Below are 21,884 nucleotides of genomic sequence, written 5' to 3' on the forward strand. Positions count from 1 at the left end.
CCTTCAAAAGGTCTAAATGTCCTATTTCCTCTGTTGTTTGATTATTATTAAGCATATCATTAGCTCAATACAGCTGTTTTCAGGTTGTCTCAGTTATTGATGCTTCGCTACAGGATGGAAGACAGCCCAAGCATTTCACTGTTACTGTGATGAGACATTAATTGACAATAATTTGTAATAACGTAATGTATAACAGCAACCAGTCTAATAAATCTAGTGCTCATAGCTGTTCCCTCGTACATTCCCCCCTGCATACTCCACGCATCTCTCATCTTGTTTATCCCTCCTTGCACTCCCTGCTCCCTCCCTCGCTCACCATAAATCTCTCATTCACAAATAGAGGCCAAAAGAGGCTCAGCTGATGTGATGAGATTATTTTTTTTTCTGATTACAAATCAACCTCAGTTTAGAAAAACACAGGCGCTGCCCCTCCACCCTCCTGTTAGATCCTCTTTCCTCTCCTCCCCTATTTGCTCTGGCCCCTCCCCTCTCTCATGATATCTCCTCCTTCTGTGGAACTTGGCCCCTCCCCTCCACCCGCTCCCCACCCACTTTTCTCCCCCAAAGCCACATCTGAGTACGTGCTTCATTCACTCCAGTTGCACAGGTTATAACGGCAGGGGAGAAAGAGAGAGAGAGGGAGAGAGGCAGAACAGGAAAGGTAGAGGAGAATACTAGCAACTGCTGGAGAGGGAAAGAGGACAGTAGCTGATAAAGAGAGATTGTGTTCAGTTTAGTGTTTTTGTAAGAGAAGGAGGGCATCAGGGTGTGAAGGAGTGAAGCAGGAGAGAGGAGACAAGTATTCAGGAGTGGGGTTACCCAGCAGTGGGAGGTTCCTCCAGGGAGGTTATAGTGATCTTCAGCAAAACCTCTCCTCCACTGGGAGTTAGACACCCAGGATCCAGAGCCATGGAGCCCTCTGTGTCGACCGAGGTCGAAGGGGAGCCCAAGGAGAGGAAGAAGATCCATTTTGCTGTGCCGAACACTGTGCCCACCAATCTGGACCCTCGGCAAGTGGAGATGGTGAGCAGGCGGTGGACAGATTGGTGTTTAACCCAGGGAAAAATCTACTTGTGTTTCTGAGGATTCTGTTTTAGCTTTAGTTCTGACTTGTTTTTGTGTTTGATTTAAATTTTAAAGGTTTAACAGCTGCATTTCTTATTGACTAATTTCCCCTCTGCCTTCCACCCATTATCATTCAAAGGGAGGTGTAGCATTGCTTAGTGCAACTTCAAAGAGCTGTACCATTACTGGCCAAATTTCTCCACTTTAAGATATCTTCACTCTGCATCAACCTTTCTCGCTGCTCCGTGTCATTTCTGAAGTTGCTCATGCAGGTTTGCTGAGTTTGTCTGCCACACGTTTGAGAAATTATGATGACATTTCCCTCTCGCTGTTTCCTCATGAGATTAGTGCCTTGCTGTCTCATCTTGACCTGTTTAAAATGTGACATTGACACAAAAGTCATTATCTTGCATATGAAGCTCTTTTATAACAGAGCAGCAACATCAAGCCCTTGACATTTAGTTGATGGCGCAGCTGGCAGTGTTAATAATTACTTTTTTTTGTCTTTGGCTGCTGTCCCTCTCTCTGCATGTTAGTGACCTCTGTCATCTGAGCTTTTGTTAGAACAATGAGTGCTTCTATCTTGCTTTGCCACCGAAATGTCTTATGACTGGTTCAGCAAGGCCTGTATCATTTTGTGAAATGTTTATGCTCATTTGTGACAGGAATCCAATGCTGGTAGCACTTATTTCAGAGCAGGGGAAAGTGGGCCAAAGTAGAAACTGTTTGGTGCCGAGGTAGATCGAGGCCAATGGCTCATTCCTCCCGAGAGCTCGAGGAGAGATGGGGCAGGAAAGCAAGAGAGAGATGTGCTAGGCTATATGAAGTAAAGCAGAGAGAGAAAGACACATAACCTAATCTCTGGGTTCACCTGCCTGGGGTCAGCTCCCACAGTAACTGTCCTTGTTTCACAGCTTGCATTGAATAAAGAGGCTTTTGATGAACTCGAGTGGCCTGCCACCATTCACCTGACTGATTATCATGCATTCAAATTTTGTTTGCAAGAAAGTATGGTAATTGCACTTTTCCAAAGCAAATTTTTTTATGCTTTCTTGAATCAAGTGTGACTTTCTTGTCTTACACCACCAGTTTTTATGAAAATTAGAGTCACAAAACAAGTTATCGTGTCACATTCTCATTTGCGACACTAATACTGAATTATAGACTAAATGACTTGCTCAAGGGAAATGTTTTGCAACACTTCACAAGACATCCACTAACATTTACACTAAACACTTGCTCGCCTCCTCCCCCTCTTATATTCTCTCTCTCACCCTGCCATCACGATCTGATCCTTATCACTGGTTCCAAGAAACCACAGGATATCAATGTACCATATGTGAGCTTCATATACTTAAAATTTTTTTATCTCACTCCCGTCTGTTTTGGGGAGGACCTTATTGCTCAATCACCTTATGGTTAAACAGTGATCGGCTATATATAGGCTGGTTGGCTGGCTCTCCTCCAGCAGGCCGGCCCTGGCCTTTACCTTCAAGTTGTGTGTGTGTGTGTGTGTGTGTGTGTGCGCTTCTGTGTCAGCTTGGTGCTTTTGTTCGAGACACCAGTTTATTCACCTAGATGTATGAAAAATACCAAACCTGAGGATAGTGGATGATGATACTCTATTTTGAGTTTGTTTGTGTGTGTAGGTGGATGAATGCTGATTGTTAAAACAAAACAACGAATGCGCCAAAGGGGAGTGTGGGAAACTGTAGGGCGTGTTTATGTGTGCTTAACAGCAGATAGCATCTACCCAGAGCTGATGGGAGTCTCCGGGGACGAGTGGGTGGGCAGGAGTACGGTTAACGACACTCATTTAATTCCCTTCCCCTCCCACAGCAATTACTGTCTCCCATAAGTCCGTCTTTGCTAATGAGTTGCAATGACTATACCATTCTTCCGAACTTGTTACACAACCGGTAACTCCTTACTGTTCTTTCCGATGGTATTTAAACCCCCAAAATCGCTACTGAATGAACTGCCGGGGCCTTGTTACTATGGAGACGGGCTGCACAACTATGTCGCCCAAAGCTCCCCCTCAGTTTGCATCTAAAAGGTCAACTTTAATGGACAGCTCTGTCTGTCTGATAGGTTGTTTACGTCGATGCTGCTCCGTGTGTGTGTGTGTGTGTGTGTGTGTGTGTGTGTGTGTGTGTGCGTGTGTGTGTGTGTGTGTGTGTTAATGCGAGAGATGTTTCCATACCTCCCACTCAGTGAAATATTGCACATTGTGGGAGAAAACAGCAGCTATTTGTACATGCCTCAAAGGCGTAAGATATTCTTATTGAGCATTTCTCACATGTTTACTCACAAACCCTAAAACGCTCTATTGGTATTTGGCCTTGCAAATTGTCCTGGTTATATTTAGCCACGTTTTGAGACATATGTTGCTTGCATCTTCTGCAGTAGGCCATATTGTTGGGGAATGGATAATTAACAGTGTCCAGGTTATTCAGGATAATCCACTGTCGGCACATTTCTACCAACCTCTGAAAGCTGCCTTGTTCAAGACAACCTGAATGTCACTTGAATACAATTATATTTCTCAATTAAATGTTCTCACTTCACTGATACATCACTTCCAGACGATATAAGAAAGCACCCCCAATCAAAGATTTTCTAACAAGCCCTTTAGCACTTTGTTTGCCCAAATTGCCTTTCCTGCTTCCCAACTCCATTCCTGGCATCTCTGAATATATCTGCAATATATCTGCAGTGTCCTCCTATACCTTACAGTATTTGAAAATGATCCCTTTATAGTAATCTTCAAGAGCTATACTGTGGGATTGTCATCAATGCGTAGAGAGCACATTGTTATATTTACCATCCCTGCCCTCCATCATACACATCTACATTCTCTGGATGTAGGGTAATATGCTCCATGGACAGGGATTAGGGTCATGGTGCAGTCGCTGCATCCCTGATTCCCATCAAGTCTGCCTCCCAGTGGACTCAACAAGCAGATGTCTCTCTATGTTTCTCCTCTCTTGACTCAACCTGATCTGGTCAGCTTGTGTTGATCCTTTGAATTGACAGGAAACAAAGAATATCAAAGGGACTATCAAAGGGCATGAAAGGGCATCAGCCCAAAGCCTTTCAATGGCATCCCTATATTAATCTATATTAACCCTAAAGGGGTTATGGAGGGCATGATTTATCCACCCACTCTCCGCACCCTATCCCTCATCCTCCCCACCACCCCCCTCTCCAACCCTCCCCAGTTCAGGCTCTGGGTTAAACGTCAAACTGCAACCTTTGACGCAGCATGTGTTTGTGGGTAAACATTGGCAGTCTGAGGGACTGTCAACATACACTGCCCGGAAGAACATCTTGTTGAATGGCACAAAGCATAGTAGGACTGCGCAAGAGGATGCAATGATCTTTCCCTTACATGAGAACAAGAATGTCACTGTAGAGGTGTGACTCAGTTTTCCCAATGACGTGATCTGTCAAATTTATTAAATGTATTTCTGTTTCTTTCAAAGTTGCATGCCCAAAGCAGTTTGTTGATGTTTGTAGTGGCAAAAACTAACAAGGAAATAAATTATTAAAATAAGATGAACTTCATCACTTGAAACCACAGATTGTAATTACAGTTTGGACACAATGAATGGACCTCTGTCTTCTGCAGGCTGCGAATGTGTTTGTTCCTCCCTGTTTTTGACAGTCCAGGCGTCTTGATTAGTTAATGACTGTACAGAAACATTTTCTTGTTGTGTATCTGTCTACAGCAGTTTAGCACAAGGTTTCCTTTCATGTTCCTTTTCCACTCATGTAGCTCATGTGCACAGAGGCCTGTTTATTTCATGTAGTCATTTACATTCTATTCTCAATATCATGTTGTTCCAATGAATATATTAACTGAACAATCTATCATCTTCTGTTGGCTGCTTTGTGCATGCATGTGTGTAATGTGTAAACGGGTAATAAAGCATAAATATTGAGCATGGGTGGAGTGATCTGCCGCCTGCTGACACTGTAAACAGTGAGTTGAAAATGCATCGTAATGCCCGCTGCGCCACAGGCATGCACAGGCACTGTCCAGAACCTGATGGAGGCCTACGATGCTGCAGTCAACAAATCTTCTGTTGTCAGTTGGTGTCGCTATCCCACTTAGTCACTCACTTGTCGCTTCAGGGTTTATCGTAAATCAAACCAAGTCAGGCTGCAGTCAGGATATGAAGGGATACAGCTCCTTAATGTGCATTCAATCATCTCTAACTGCACATCCACATTCTTTTTTTCTCTATTCTCTCTATCTTTTAACCCTGGCTTTAGCAACAACAGCAGCGATCATATCTGTGATAAGGATTAGAAAGGCAACAGTGGCACAGCGGGGAGAGGAATGGGGGTGGGGGAAAAGAGCTGGACAGGATCAGGAGCTAACTTGTCACCAACTGTTATCAGACATTAATATGTTTATTGCAACTATGTCTGAATCTGGACCCTGAACTGCAACTTTGAGCTGCCATCCTCTCTCTTGATGTTACTTTCAATGTCAGAAGGCGGAGTCCTGTTCTCTCGCCATTCACAGAATGGTCAGACTGATTTAGGCATACTGAGGGGAGCATTGAGGCGTGACTCAAAACAAATGGGATTGGTCTCGATCACTGTTTCATCAACACAGAGAAGACATGGCATTATGTTATTGCTGCTGTGCCTGTTGTAATCTCTGATTTTCGTCATAGAGGTTGAGACATTTTTTTTCGTGTTTATCTGCCTGCAACTTGATGAGCTTACACAGGGGCATACCATGTGTTTATGGGGGAATGGCCTGAATCAGAAATAATGCACAAATAGTCCAGTCACACATGGTGTGTTGTCCTGACACACATACAACTAATATTTTGAATTCACGCAGCAAATCTTGATTACAATCTTAGTGACGTAGAAATTTTACACTTAGGTGAGTTACATGCTTTTTTGCATTCAAGCAAGGATCTGTAAGCTGCATAGCAACCATCAACAGTAATCTTTTCTTCATTTACCACCTGTGGGTAAATTTGATGTTGCAGATGAGTAACTATAGCTACTCTGTCCTTTGTTTGTCCCTGCCCGTTGAACCCTGGAACTGGTCTTTGTCGGCTGTACAATGTGACAACGCTAAATTTGAGTGTATGAACAATGAAAGCAGAATTATCCTGCAGTGTTTGCAGGCTGTTCGAGGTGCCGTCGTGCCTGTGAAATCTTTGATTGACATCTCCCCTGGTGTCGCCTCGCCGTGTGTGTTGCTCCAGTGTGCACTGCGACCTGGCAGGTGACTTCCTGTCACTCATCAGACATTGACACATTATCTCCATTGTGTTGTGATTGTAAACCTTTCTTCCAGTCACTGGAACAACAGACCAAACCGCTACCAGCAGCTAATTACGTAAATGCTGGAGGGTACAGCGAGACTGAGGAGAATGAGAGAAAGGGAGGTGGTTGTCTGAGTGTGATATTCTGCCAGTGGGTTCAGCGTAATTACATTTCATATTTTGGGGTCATTGGAGAGCCCCTCCAGATGCTATTTCCAGTCCATCTGTTCATTCAGTTAAATGGGGTGTGCTGGGGCCAAAGGTCACCGCTAGAGTGTTACGAGAATTATTGAGAAGCAACGTGCAAGAGCAGACTCTCTGACTTACATGGAGTCAAAGATGCTGTTCATTTAAATAGGAACGAGCACACCGTGCTTATCTGACAAACCTTATCGAGCTGCAGTTGGGGTTGTAATTTGCGTTGCCACATCCTTGACCCTCTTTGGGACAGCTTGAAACTCGACAAGCGCGTGTTACTCCGTGAAGCCTTGCAACACTGTCTGGTAGTGATAACTGAGTATAGTCTGAATGTGTTTGACAGAGCTGTTTGTCATATGATATATCTGATCACGGGCCTTTGGTGGTGTATTTGTAATGCTTATGGAAACATTTTGTCTGCCAATTTTGTCAGGAAGGGGCATGGTGGGCTGGTTATTGAGTTCAATCCTGACAACAGCCTACAGTGTGTCCAATTCCTTGAGCAAAATGCAGAACCTAAAAAAAAAAAAAATCTAATACCTAAAATGTCATTGTGGATATGCTCACAAACAAAACAGCAGGCAGATCAGCAGATCAGGCATAATCATGACAATTAACCATGCTGATATTTTGCATCTTGGAGCTCAAAAGTTGCTTGGTGTTTTATCTTCTAGCCTCCCATCAACAAAATCTAAATAGATTAGCTGTTAATCACATTAAGCAGATAAGATACAGGCAGCAACATCTTTTTCTTTGTATTTGTGTTTGAATTTCCAATTAACTACCACTTATTGCACCCCTCTTGCATTATTACCAAAAATGCATTCATGTTTTTAGAAATTTGACATTCTTTGAATAGTTAAACTTTCGAACTTGGTGTAATTGCTTTCCACCATTTGTAATTGAGCTTACAAAACAAGCATGTCTATACAACATGTTTTATTTGTCAAATATTTATCTGTATTAAAATGTACAAACGCAAAAAAAAACACTCAGCTCATACTGAGAGGGATACTTTTTCTCCTTATTGTATTATTGAGTTCATTGCAGGATTGCACTTAGAGCACCACATGGGGTTCTGCCTTTTCATTTTAAAAGCCTGGTGGAGCATGACTTTGTTTAATTGAGTTGCTCTTCAGAGTTCAAACAAGCTATAGTTCATGACAGCAGAGACTGAAAATAAAACTGCAGCAGAGCTTCACCCACCCAGAGATAGACGGAGATGGTCTCAAGAGGAAAAAGACGGAACTTTGTTTTCAGTAGATGTACCTGAAGTTGTAAGGAGGAGACATTTTCAGGCAGAAAAAATTTAGGTGACAACAATTGTAAGGAAGAATGATGTATGTGCTGCCCCATGGAGTTCATTTTCTACAATGAAAGAAATGCAAATTAAATTAAGGCTTACAAACTAAAAATTCATCCATCTTCACTGGGAAGAACATCAGAGCTACACCACTCAAAACAGACTTCAATACAAGACCTAGATTCCTTTGCACAAACTTATTCCATATGCCTTCCCCTGTACTGTATTTCATGCACATACACAAGTGCTTATTTCTGAGTGATGTAGCGCCATGCGCCTGTGGGCAGATGCCATAACTACAAATCAATCTTGTACAAATCTATATCTATCCATCCGGACCTGGGTTACAGCTTGGAGGGAGAGAGTCAGAAAAGCTTCAAATGGATCTGAGTGATGCTCCCACTCCTATCAGCGAGAGCTGACACACACTGCTCAATAGGATGGCCCGATCTAATGCCGTGCTGTTGCACACGAGAGATTTAAGCTGACAGGGAAGGAGATCTGAGGTGTTTTTTCTTTCTGTGTTGTCTTTGCGTTGAGGCCGTCTGCACAGCTGACTCCCCTCGAGATGCTTGAGTGTTAGCTCTGGTGCGGGGCAGAGTTTTAAAGCCTTTCTGTCTCCCCCAGGGACCCCTCCGATCTAGTTTATGCTGTCCTACTGCTGCTTTTTATAGGGGCGGCCACGAGAGCACCAGCTTAGAGGACGGCCTCTGGGGAGCAGACCCATATCAGCAGATCTGCACCGAGGCTGCTACGCAAGACTATTCTGAGCCAACACACACATACCTGTGCACACATACACACATGTGCAAAGTCAACATTTGCTAATGACTCATGTACCCCACACCGCACAGAGTGAGGTGAGGTGAGTTCCATATTAGAGTCCCACCTGGCTACTTGCGTCCATTTACACTTGGCAGACTTATAAAAATACAACGCTTAGATAATGAGATTGTATTAATATGGCAGGTTTCAAATCATACCTCCTAATGCCGGTTTAAAGAAATCATCAACAAATCAATGAAAGTAGGAATATAAAATGATGTTTAATAATAATTTTATAAGAGGGGATTACATCAAAAAACGTATAGAAGTAACAAATTTGGTCCAGCCAAACAGTCTGCCACACTACAATGAATAGAGGTTTCTGTCTACCTCCTCCATCTGTCACACAATGCAGAGTTTGCGCATTATTCAAATTCACTCATCTGCTTAAGATGAACTGATGCATTTCCTTTCTATCGTATGATCCATCAGCCAATGTTTTTATTGAGACCAAATCTCTGTGTGAAGCCTAGCAAGGTGCTGCTGCCTCTCGGGGATGCCCGCAGGCGTTCACCTGTGGAACCTCTGAAAGGCCACGGCAGCCGCCTGCTTAGAGCCCCTCAGTGCAAGTCCACAGCAGCACAACTGATCTTGCTACAAAAACAATGGCTGGCAGCAGAGGAGGGGGTTTGGGGGATTGGGGGCAGGGGGTTTAGAGAAGTGGAGGAGGAATGGGGTGAGAGATAATGCGTAGCGGGAGTAATCTCACACGCTGTGCCCCAGTGTTGGCGTAAATGAGGAAGTCACATACATATTATGTAACTCAGGGAGAGTGGGCTTGGTTTTAAGGCTGGAAAATTACTAGTCACTGTGTGTGTTAATGTCATCTGGCATTGCCAAAGTCATACAGTAGCACGTCACTGCCACCATCACTGTCACCAGCACGTTGTGTGTGTGCATAAAAGAAAGGGACACCTCTATTTGCTTGCTACAAATGCATCTATGTATATTGACTTAAGGGTTTTATTGTTATTTCATCTACATTACAACCTGTTTTACAATGTACCCAGGATGTGAACTGTATTCTTTTTCCTGGTTTAGGAGGTCATGACTTGGCATTTCACAAGACCAGGATTACATGATGACATTAGAAGACACATCCTCTCACACGCGCACACATGTGAGGTGAGCACCAGTGGCGGGCCGTGCATTTTATACCTGGGCCTTCAGTGCTGTCCTACTACAGTTGAATTACCTCCTAATACCCTCATTATGACGCCACAGCTACGGGTTATACACCAAGGAAACACATTCCCAACCAAACACCAAGACGCTCAGTTAAAATGAAACGCATTCCCAGCCATAAAATGTGCAACGCTTCTCCTACGCTGTCAGCCAGGAACACCGTTCATACAAATCCTTTTCCTCGCTGAGTCAGGGCTGCTAGCTGTGGGGTTTCTTACTATGTCCAGCTTGTCCGGAAATGTCCTTGAGAAAGGTGTTTTCCAGTAACTCCGCCATTAAATCCGTTTCTCCTCCTCTTTCAGCCATTTGATGTTAAAAAAAACAAAGCTAGGTAAAAAAAAAAAAAATGTCACAATTACTTCCATATCTTTCCACTTGAACTCTTACTACGACAACTAAGTCTGCTAGCAAGCATAAGTTTCACTTTAGTCACGCGCTCGCCCACTGACCAATCACGGCGCACGTTACTGCAGAGCTGCACAGCAGCACATTAATGATGACGTACTTGTAGGCCAGCTAGAAGGCTTTGATAGGTCAAAGAATACACCTAACATGTCAAAATAAAGATCTGATTGGTTGAAGACTATGACAATCAACAATATCGTCCCCATTTACTTAAACTGCAAAGGCTTCACTTGTGAGTCTGAAGGCCTCTGGCCTCTCTTCTTACCTAGAGACATAGAGGTGAAATCTGACTGGATAAAAGCTCTACTTAAAACAAGCTGTGCTGGAAGCAGAGCAACAGAGGAAGACAGTAGCTGTGCAATGAGAAAATAAGATGATGGGAAAAATATTTGTATAAATTATAATACATGTAGTGTATTTATGAAAAAATATTAAATTATAAAATAGCTATAACTGTGATTCTGTTAAGGCCAGCAGAGAAGGCTTTGCTGGCACTGATGGGCCACCACTGGTGAGCACACACATTAAGGTAAATAGATCATCTGATTTACAGATTATGCTTCTCAGTGACCTCAATTATCCCACACAATCATTTTAACTTCCATTTATCTCACGTCTATATTTCTTTTTAATCTCCATTTGAATAAATAAATTGGAATCTAGTTTTTAATCTTTTCCTGCTTTCATTCTGCATTCTCTTTCAATGACACCTTAATAGATTTAATTGTCAGGGTTCATGAAATGGACTTCAGACAGAATGAGAAATGGGAATTTTTGCTTTGCTTCATAGTTTTCAAGACAGAGACAGCAAGCAGTGGTTTACAGGTACGTTGTCTAAGACATTATTTACCCAGCTCTGGAAATTTGTACTTAATGTGTAGCTGAGAACTGTTTTTCTTTAGATATCTATTAAAAGGAGCAAGCCCTGTGGATTTATCAAGGGCTATATTTTCCATAAAATAGAGCAAAGGCCCAAACATTACCATCACTTTAACCAAAATAATGTAACATAACATACACACAACATACCTCCAAAAACAGAAGTATAACTGAAGGGGTCTGGCAGCTATTTTGCAGGGACTAAACTAGAACTTTGTGGTAAAGTCAAATGTAAAATGAGGAAGTGACGCTTTTTAAGCTATGATATGTAGATTTGTATGAACAAATCACTTGGGGTTGCAGCTAAACATCATTTTCATGATCAATTAATCTGTTTATTGTTGTCCCGAATAATATATTATTGTTAAGTCTATGAAGTGTCAGAAAATATTTTGACAGTTCCAGTCAAAGATCTTTTTTGTTCTGAACAATAGTCCAAAACTGAAATTCTATTTAGAAACTGAGAAAAGCAGCAAACATCCTCAATTGAGAAGCTATGACTTGGATTTTTTGGGGGCATTTTCCTTGCAAAAAACAATGATTAAAATAAATGTAGACCTGTAAGAATCTGTTGGCCTGTCTCGTATACCTTCCTCACCATAACCTTATAAATACACCTTACAAATAATTTGTCAGCATGGGGGGGTTTAATAGAGACAGTCCATGGTTTTCCCAGTTTAATATCTGTAATGCTACAGGACTTGGGCATAGGCTTGGTCATGGCAACATCTGGTGTCTGCTTTCTCTTGTGGGTCTCTGTGTGAGACACCTCAGGCTGCCCTGCAAGGCTGATAGCAGGTGTCAGGCAGGCCGATGCAGCAGGGTTCACATCAGCATGGAGCCCCAGGCCGCCACCTTGCCAGGGGGAGAGGTGGGGATCCTTGTGGATGCTCCCTGCCAGTACAGAAAGAAAGGGAGAGTTCAGTTGGGGTATGAAAAGGACAGACAAGTAAGCAAACAAAGTGATAATAACATGATTACAGTTACGATGCATTCTGGTGATGGAAGGAGAGGGGCAGAGAAGTGAGGGAAATGTCACTGTCAAGGAATGAAGGATGGATATGGAAGTAAACAGGATAGAGGAAGCAGATGATCAAGTGAGATGGAAATGAGAGGTGAATGGGAGAAAGACAGATAGTGTGAGAGATCCAGGGGAGACAGGACAGCTGGAAGTTGCGTGACGAGATTAAAATGTGTGTCTGGTGCCATAAATAAGGACAAAATCCACGCATGATTACTCTGTGTTGTTGTGTTTGAAAGCGGGAGCTTTCTACCACGCGGCCCAGCAAGCCTCTGCTTTGGCAACATGTGCCTCACTGCAATGACGCACACCTCACTTAACAAGACGTAGGGAAACCGAACACAAACACGTCTCTCTGTATGAAGCAGTTTAATGCAAAATAGAGCCAGGCTACTTTACTCTGTGCCGTAAACAGCAGCCAGGGGTTCATGCCATGGCCAAGGTTGGCTTCCTCCACAGAGGACACTTCTCAATACCGTGCTTGTCTGACTTGCCAAGTCCACTTAGCTGCACTGCTTTCACTCTCAGCACACTTAATTTTATCCTAACATTTTCCAAAAGGTCTTTTTTATAGATGTCAGCTTTAGAATTGTGGTAATTTGGGTGAAACTTTCTGCACATAAATCTTTCTTTATGAGGCAAAGGCCTCACACATTCTGCTCAGGAGTGTTCAGTATTGTTATCAAAGTGATATGCCACCCCAAAATTATCTTTTGAGTAGCAAACAGTCACTTCCTGTTTGCTTGAAAGATGGCTTGTAAGACGTTTTCAGTTTTTTTCTTTGTGGTGAACAGAGGCTGTAGAGGAATATAGAACCACATCCAGAGAAATGTCTCAAACCACTGCTGCAAACCTGTGGCAACTAACAATTATCTTCTTATCGTACACTATATATCTGATTAATTGGTGCATCATTTAGTCAGAAAATAATCTGAATATTAATTCAGACTTCCCAAAACAAGTTCCAAGGAGTTAAAACCAAAAGGCATTTTACATTTACAATGACATTTATTAAACTATTGACTTAAATGATCAAAATAGTTGTTGATTAACTTTCAGGATGCTTATATTTTGCTCCAAAATACAGCTAAATACACAACTTGAATCCCAGTCCTCATGCACAACTCTGTTAAGCATGTTAGTGCTATAAACCTTTTTAATTCCTTTCAGCTCTACAGAGGGTGAGTGTTTAGTAGTCAAAAGAGTTTTGGTGGAGTATGACTGAAACTGATTTAAGTATCAAAAGTGTTGTCAAGAGAAATGCCAAACTGTAAGAGTGCAGTCTAATGGGTAGGGCACGGTATCGGTGTGCTGGAGGGGCACAGCTGGGTGTTTGTTTGTTCCTATAAGGACAGAGAGGTGCGGTGCACAGTGACTTCTTCTAGAGGTGAAGTGTGGACCTGCAGTCCGTCTGTCTGTCTGCTCTCAGACCGACAGCGATCTGGCTTGAGCTTCCAGGGAACTGTGTTTGAGAGGGAGGCTGGACAGCGAAGGGGGAGGGAGTGTCTGGGCTGGTAGCTGGGGCTCATTGAGTCTAAATTCCACTTTTGTATGGTCCCTGTGTTTAGGGGGTGTATATGATGGTAAACGGAGCCCACTCACACACACTTGTGTGTTGTGTGAAGAGGTCATTCACTTCAAATAAACCCCTGTATCAAAAGCTTTAACACTTCTGAAATGCTGGCTAATTTGAAACTTGAGCAACAAGCATGAATTGAGCTTCTGTTCTACACAACATGCCTTTTAACTGTATCTGTCTCTGAAATCTAAGTTACATAATGAGTCTTCATCTGCTCTACTGACCGAGGTATGTGCTCTGACCTGACCAGTATTGAAGTCAGTGTGGCCCCAGCATGCACTTCCCCAGCGTGAACTCCCAACGATTTCCACTTGATTGATAAGGCTTTGTGCTGGGCATTATTAATAATACTGTGTGTGTGTGTGTGTGTGTGTGTGTGTGTGTGTGTGTGTGTGTGTGTGTGTGTGTGTGTGTGTGTGTGTGTGTGTGTTTATAGATCCGACGCAGGAGGCCAACACCTGCCACACTGTTTAGAGTAGCCGACCAATCATCTCCTGACGATGATCAGTCCACCCATCAGGTAAAGGTGAAGTCCAAACACTTTTCTATAATAAGTGTCTGTGCATTCTCATCTGTCCTCCTCCACTCTATCCCGAGCACTACCCTCATGTTGGAGTTCATCATTTCATTGTTTAACAACATAATGCTGTGTTTCTCTATTATATCAGCTGCCAATTGGCATTTGCTTTCTAATGTTCTAACTTTTTTTAACACCTCTGGATCCTCTGATGTGTCAATCATCCCAAACTCATGCTGTGTGGTCGACCATGTTCAAACCCAATACATCTTAATTCAAACTTTTAAACATTTTAAATTCCCTGAGCTTTAAAGGTTTATTCTTCACCTTAGAAATAGCTGGAAAACTATTCTTAACTACTGAGGAAGGCCACAAGATGTAACACATGTTGAGTTTGAACATGTCTCTTAATGTCAGCATCATAAACTGCATCATCATCCTTTATGCAACTATGTATGAAATGGGCTGTATAAATTATTAAATTGCCATATCTTGCCTTCTTCTGTGAAGTTTTGGAACAAATGAATGTGAATTTGTTACTTTGCTTGGATGCTTGACCTTCACATGTGCAGAATGATGTGTGCGCAGAGTTCGGCACCAGGAGGCTGTTTTCACAGTTATCCAACCATGGTCCATTATGCAACTTGCACAAGTGTGATTCAGGGTTATTATAGTAAAATAAAATGAAAGTAAGCAGTGAAATGTGTTGTTTTGAAACTAAATGAAAACAATATCCTTTAAGACAAAATAAACTAAACAATATTGCCTTGTTAAAAAACTATTGGAAAAAAAAAATTGAAATGACCTTAATCCATTTCAGTTTTTAATTAATTTTTTTGATACATGAATCATTTAATGTTTCTCTCTTTTTGTTCACAGTGGGTCGTAGGAGAGAATGGAGTGCTCAAACCAAAACGTGTCAATCCAAACGTGTATCAGCCTCCATCACTCAAAGGTACAGTGAGCAGGATCGGTACAACAGGTGCTGGTTGTTGTGATTCATCCTTGTGTTTAATTCCTTTGTGTTTTACCGTGCTTCGCTGCAGTCAATCTCCTCCTCGCTTTCCATGCTTCATGATAGCGGACAAAGGGAAAAAACTGCATGTGACAGATAGGTTGATATGCACTAAAAGCCTATATTTTAGTGCATGTGTGATTTGCATAGGCATGTTTCCGTGGGTTTCTGCTCTTACTGTACACTCCACAACAGGATCTGTATATTTGTGTCTGACAGAGAACGGGAGAAAGAGGGAGATTAGAGTGTGACAGCTGTGAGACACTGAGTGTGAGTCTAGGAAAGTCTGGATCATCCTGGATTACAGTCAGTTGTGTATACAGCTGTGACACACACACAGACAGACATGAACACGCACGTATAGGCAGGATAGAAATACATGAACACAAACATGTACTTTCTTTTGTGACTTTATGCCTGTGGCTTCCTGCTTGTTGCATGTGGCCGCTAAAGGAGGAAACATCTGCATTACAGAGCTTGTCAGCAGAGCTTCCTTTAATGGAGATTTATGGGTATGTGATGCATGCGGAGTGATGATATAAGGAGCCAGGAGGCCTCGTTCCTGCATCAGAAATCTGTCCTTCATCAGCTCCTACGCAGAGAGAAGAGAGAGAGCTACCTCAGAATAATTTCTAATTACATAACCTACACTAGAATAAGTGACCTGCCTCAGTGCCGCACTGTGTATCTGAGTGTGCGAGACAGAGGGAGAGAAGTCAAGGTGACCCAGTGGAAGTGAGAGGGGGAGTTGAGGTAATATCACAAAAGAGAGGAGAGTGTAAAGAGAGAGAGAAGAGTGTGAGTCAGCACTGCCAAGCAAGAGCGCTGAGGAGGGCAGGCAGTCGAGGAGAGACGAGGGTGCAAACAAACAGATGGGAGAACAGGGTGAGAGGAGGGATAGAAAACAGAGGCTCAAAAACATCAGTGTGGGATACCGTTTTTGCAGTTGCCTGTCTGTTTGTCTGTCAGTGCATGTGTTTGATTGGCTTCCTGCCTGCCTGGCATATATTCAAAAACCACTGTGAGGCTTGATAATAACTGACAGTGTGGAAGTGTGGTAAAACCAAAACAATAGATCCCTCTATCCCTGTGTCCATGTGTTTGTGTGGCTGTCTCCCTGTGTGTGTGTGTGTGTGTGTGTGTGTGTGCTGTTTTTACCTGTGTGTAGCTGTGCAGAAGATGGCCGAAGCACATATGCAGAACCTAGGTATCTACCCCCCTTTGGAAGACCCTTGTGAAGGGGAGGAGGATGGGGACAACTGGCAGGGAGAGGAGGGAGAGGACACATCTCCCACCAAAGCTGCTGGTGAGAGAGAGACTCTCTGTCAACTGGCTGCAGCAGCAACGCTGCACACAGAAGCAGCAAGGACAACACTGTTGTTGTTGTTTTAAAGGGGGACAAATCACCCTGTAACACAGTTTAAAAAAACACTGTGTTACAGGATAACGCTGTTTAAAAAAACAAATGTCCTGCACATATAAAAGATCAAGGGAAATTGGTTTACTAAAAATGAAAGTGATAATCTTTATGCTGCACATGCTGTTGATATATGCAGTGTAAGAGTATCTAAAGATGCATTTGTCTATAAGATAGTCTGCAAACACTTCACATAGTTCAGGATTCATTTTATTAAAGGAGGTATTCGCACATCCAGCTATTTTAGCTGCAGGTTAGTTGGAAAGTATCTCTTGAGTCCAGAGAGCAGTGTGAGGGATTTTCTTTTCTCAGGACTTATTTTTCTCCCTTCCAAGATTATCTTTGTGAGAAATTTGATAGATAACGTGTCACCATACTAGACCTTAGTCAATGTCTTTTGGGATTTTTTCACTGTGCCAAAGTTGAGTGTTTTCAGTAAGGTAGATGCACTATATTACTCTCTGCCTCTCACGTGAGAATATCTCCAGCAGACTTATTTTCAATTTCTTTTGGTGTCTTTGTGACAGTATGTGAGAGAGCAACATATTCTAAAGTCGGACCATCAAGTTTGTATTTTACAAAAATGGAAAAACAACTAAACGTGCAAGGTGACTGAAAAAATAAAAGTAAAGAGGTAAAAGGCATAACGTGCAGTGGAATAGTGTGCTCATAACAAATCTAATATAAAACCTGATTTGTTCGTAGTAGAGCAGAGATGCTCTTCTCAAAGTCTTCTGCAGTGTTCAGGGTAAGGTAAGCTCCTCTGTGGGCCGAGCAGCAGTACAGATGAAGCTCTGTGCGTTGAGAGACAACCCCGGTGTCATACAGCTCTCTATCTCATGCCCCACATCTGTCAGAGGCCACACTGCAGCTGACTAAAGGCCTGGACGCAACACCGACCAGTCAGAGGCCAGACAGGACTAACAAGCCCACAGAGCAGGCTGTGATCCCTCATTCTGTTCTGTATTCTACCGCCTCCACTCTTCTTCTATTATTTTATATTTAGAGTATAAAACCTTTTGACTGAGATGAGTTATGTGCTGAGGCAGAATATCGGTGGGAGTTTCATCTCCATCAAAAGAAAAAAGTAGTACACAAATCTCAAGTTGGAGGGAACTTTTTTTTTTGCATTAACACACCCTTATTATTTTGTTTTGTGCCGCATAATTATTGTTTTTTAATCTCCATTATATCACATGAGAACAGTGGCATTTCATTACTGAATTATTGCTCTGTCAGCCCAGATGCTCTCTCAATAAAACCCTTTTGTGGAAGCCTGCTGAAACACAACACACTGTGTTATAACAGGCAGAAGACAAACTAAGGAAAACGAGTTATTTCACTGTACGTCAGATTGAAATCTTATGAGAAGTATAAACTTTAGGAATCAGCTTGCACAGTCTCCTTCTCAGTCTCATCCAGTGGGTTTCTGAAGTGGGTTTGCAGAAATGTTACTTGTTTTACATTTCTATATATTACAGCCCATTCTTGAATTGATTATGCATCAGTCTATATGGTTCTCAATAACACAAGATAAGCAGTTAGAAACAAACCTCTTACATATATTATAGAACCTTTATCTTCCTGAACTGAGAGAATATCTATCAATTAGGTCTCCAACTAATTAACAATTCTTTTCATCACCAAATATCTGCTAATAATTTTCTTGATTATTTACTGAATCGTTGAGTCTATAAAATAGTATCAGTGTCCGACCCACATTCCAAAACTCAAAGATGTTCTGTTCATTATCATAGAAGACTAAAAAAGCAAGGAAATTAATTTTTTTATTTATTAAAAAAATTACTTAAACAACGAATAAATTATCTAAATAGTTGCCTTTTTTTCTCAAGCAACTAATCAGTGAACTAATTGTTCCAGCCTCACTGTCAATACTAGTGTCTTTCTGTCCTCCAGTCATCTCTGTTAAAGAAACACTCCATATGATACACTAATATTAATGGCAAAACTTTGTGTCATGATTTTACTGCTTCCTTTGACATCAGTCTTTGTCTCCTCAGATCACCAAGAGACAGCGACCACTGAGCAGTCAGTCAAGTTTTCCAGCGTGAGAGAGACGGCCAAGCAGATCCAAGCAGCACCGGAGGAGGACGAGGAGGAAGAGGAGGAGGAGGAGGAGGAGGAGGAGGAGGAAGAGGAGGAAGAAGAGGGGGCCAGAATCAAAGAAACAACAGTGGAGAACAGTCGGGGCAGTAACTGAGAGAGAGAGAGAGAGAGAGAGAGAGAGAGAGAGAGAGAGAGAGAGAGAGAGAGAGAGAGAGAGAGAGAGAGAGAGGTTGGGTTGGGTAAACTGGGGAGAGTGAAGGTGTTTTGTCAAGTGGTTAAATCTGAAGAACTCAGAAGAAGTGAGCAAATGGGTTTGTGCTGCTTTGTGGATGTGTGAAGATGAGTGAGGATGAGAAAGATACTTCCATTAAGCAAAGATCTCTGTACTACTTCACCTCTCAAGATTGAAGGTAACGGTGGATTAAAGAGAGAACAGAGAGGCAGTTTGTGTATCAGGAGTCAGCCCGTATGAGCAGGTGAGGAATGATCTACAGATGCCACTTTGGCCCGAATGTCCCTTTGTTTGTACTGAGAGTGGAGGGGCCAACAAGGTCAACATGACCAAATACCCTGTACGACCAGTCCTCCCTCTACCTTAATGCTTCTGCACAGAGCTAAATGTTCCTTTAAAGGGGGCGATAGTTCCACAATAATCACACTCACACACATATAAACTCTCTTGGACACATTATACAACCTTTTCTAAAGTACTTGAAAGTTTTTAATTGTGTGCGATACATTCTACACTTTATTTTGAAACATCTCCGTTCTGATTTGCAGCATATCCAATGTTTAGATTAAATGTACATGCACTGCCATCTTGTGGTAGATCATGTTTGATAAAAAATTTAAAGTGATACTCCAACCAATCAAGAATTTAAAATTGTAATCCTTAATATTTTCATGGAGTGAAATCCAGTGTAATGGTTGTTATGGTCAACATTTTTTCAATGTATCCACATTCTGTAATCCTCTCTCTATACAGCAGTTCTCATTGCTAGTGGCGGAGTCCGCCTCTCTCATGAGAGATTCACATTGTGGTGTGTAATCCTGGATTACTGTTTTTTAATTTTGTCTCATTGATATCAGCCTAACTGTTTACTGTTCACTCTCCTAACACTGTATCAGAGTTGTGTTAAGTTACCACACACTGAAGTCTTATGGATTATAACTTTAACCCCTTGATTGCTTGAGGGAGAACTGCAGACGTAGTCAACTTTAATTCATTAATTCATTTTTTCAAAGCATCCAAAAGTCTAAAAACACCCATATAAACTTGTCAGGCCATTTCTGTATCATAATCTGCTTCCATTCTGCCCGTTAGTTACATTTTCCAAAAGTGAATCTATGATGAAAATATAGATACCAGTTATATTTGGAGTATCACTTTAAATAAGATTTAGTAATAAGAACCAAATCGTTTTTGTCTATAATTTAAGAAAGTTAAATCCATGAGTGAGTGTATGTATGTGGTTATTTCACACCACAGTATGCTTATAAAGAAATCTTTAAAGGGCAAAGCTACCTCTCATTAGTTTGAAATACCCAACCGTTGCTTCCATGTATCACACATTTAACTGGATTCATTGTGAACTGACACCATGTTAAGGAATCAAAAAATGTGATTTAAAATCCAATACTGTTGACTCATTTCAGATTTGCTAGTGCTCATGCATTCCCTTTTGTATGTTGACAATTTTCTATTGTCATCTTTTTAATCGTGCATCATGGATATGTTGTAAGAGCTATTTTTCTAATCTAATGTCCAGTGTTTGAGTAGCTGGACGCTGTCAATGTTTCTACTGTCTACTGTCTACGGTTACTGACTGACATTTGAGCAAAATGGTCACTCCACAAACATGCTGTTTTTATCATCTGGGCTGCAGTTTGTACATAAAAACTGTGTGAAACTTTTACCCCTGACCTGCAAATAGTGGGATGACTGGATGCGACTCTGCAGCCGATGGCGTCCTCCCTCCTCCGCTCTCTGTTCATCTCCACTTTCCACCCGGGTCAGAAGAAAACAACCATGGAAAGACATGTATGAACTCTAATGCTTAGTCTCTCTTTATTTGTATTTCTCTATTCTCTTGTTTCTCAATGTAATGTGGTTGTTTTAAAGTGAGCAACAATATGATATCAAAATAAAAAGTTTTTCCTTTTCTCCTTTAAACTGATCCGAACGTAAGGAAATATGACTTTTCATTAATTTGTTGTGCTGCATACAACCCTTTTCAGCCATCGTCCTCCATAAGATACAAACACTGAAACTGTTCTGGTGATGTTTATTAAGACATATACTAGCTCTAATACTACTGTAACATGTTTTAAATAACATTAAAATCACCCAAAATTAAGGAAAGATATGTTGCATGACTTTATCACAATTGGTGACTTGGTTTTTATCTTAACTTCATTCTCATGCCAAATCAGTGGGAAAAATATATCTTTCCAGTGCAAAATAACAAGAAAGTAGTTAAGAACTCTATCTCTACAGATGAAGGGAAACTTGTATTTATTAGTTAGGTCTATAAGGTCTAAAAAATGTCATCAAAATATGTGTTTTTACCACGAAAATCTTCCTCTTTCTTTATCTTTGTGCACATGTAGCCACTATATGAAATCGACCCCTATAAAACTTTGCGCTACTTCAAAAACTTTCAAAAGAGCTATAAAATAACTCAGAATAGGCCAATGATAAATTTTAAAGTTCACAGAAGATATGTAATACAACATTATATTCATAATATTATACATCCGGCTAAGTACTTGTTTTTAGGCTTTTATTTTAAATGCCATATTCAGTTTTTTAACGAAACCGGAAGTACAGGACAAGGTGTTCTCTTGCATTTCTTGACAGTGTGAGCATTGTTCCTGTGATGTTTGGCCTGTTGCTTTGAGGTATTGATACATCCAACTTGATACTGGAGTTCTTTGTTCAAACGACGATGGTCTGTCGAGTGTTTTTTTTTTGGAGTGTAACATTTCTATTCCCCTAAAACTGCATACCGGTATGTACACTTGTGTGTATTTTGAAAGCTTTATTTTGAATGTCTTTACCGGAAGCTGTAGTACGTGTCTTTTATTTTTTGTGTCTGCCTTTACTCTCAG

General features: G+C 41.5%; 1 protein-coding gene across 2 annotated transcripts; it reads left to right on the forward strand.

Moving 5' to 3' along the window:
- Positions 1-569: 569 nt before the first annotated feature.
- Positions 570-20,950, forward strand: ppp1r1b (protein phosphatase 1, regulatory (inhibitor) subunit 1B). Of its 2 annotated transcripts, none has more exons than XM_068718809.1 (5): positions 570-1,023; positions 14,194-14,283; positions 15,154-15,229; positions 16,458-16,595; positions 18,728-20,950. In XM_068718809.1, exons 1-5 carry the CDS (start codon positions 910-912, stop codon positions 18,925-18,927), a joined length of 618 nt encoding a protein of 205 aa, XP_068574910.1. In that variant the 5' UTR covers positions 570-909; the 3' UTR covers positions 18,928-20,950. The 2 variants fall into 2 exon arrangements, with proteins under 2 accessions (XP_068574910.1, XP_068574911.1); XM_068718810.1 differs by having other exon boundaries at positions 14,194-14,277.
- Positions 20,951-21,884: the final 934 nt, after the last annotated feature.

This window comes from Cebidichthys violaceus, unplaced genomic scaffold (assembly GCF_023349555.1).
Source record: "Cebidichthys violaceus isolate CVI_PGR_0920_01 unplaced genomic scaffold, fCebVio1.0.p SCAF_23, whole genome shotgun sequence".
Classification (NCBI taxonomy): Eukaryota; Metazoa; Chordata; class Actinopteri; order Perciformes; family Stichaeidae; genus Cebidichthys; species Cebidichthys violaceus.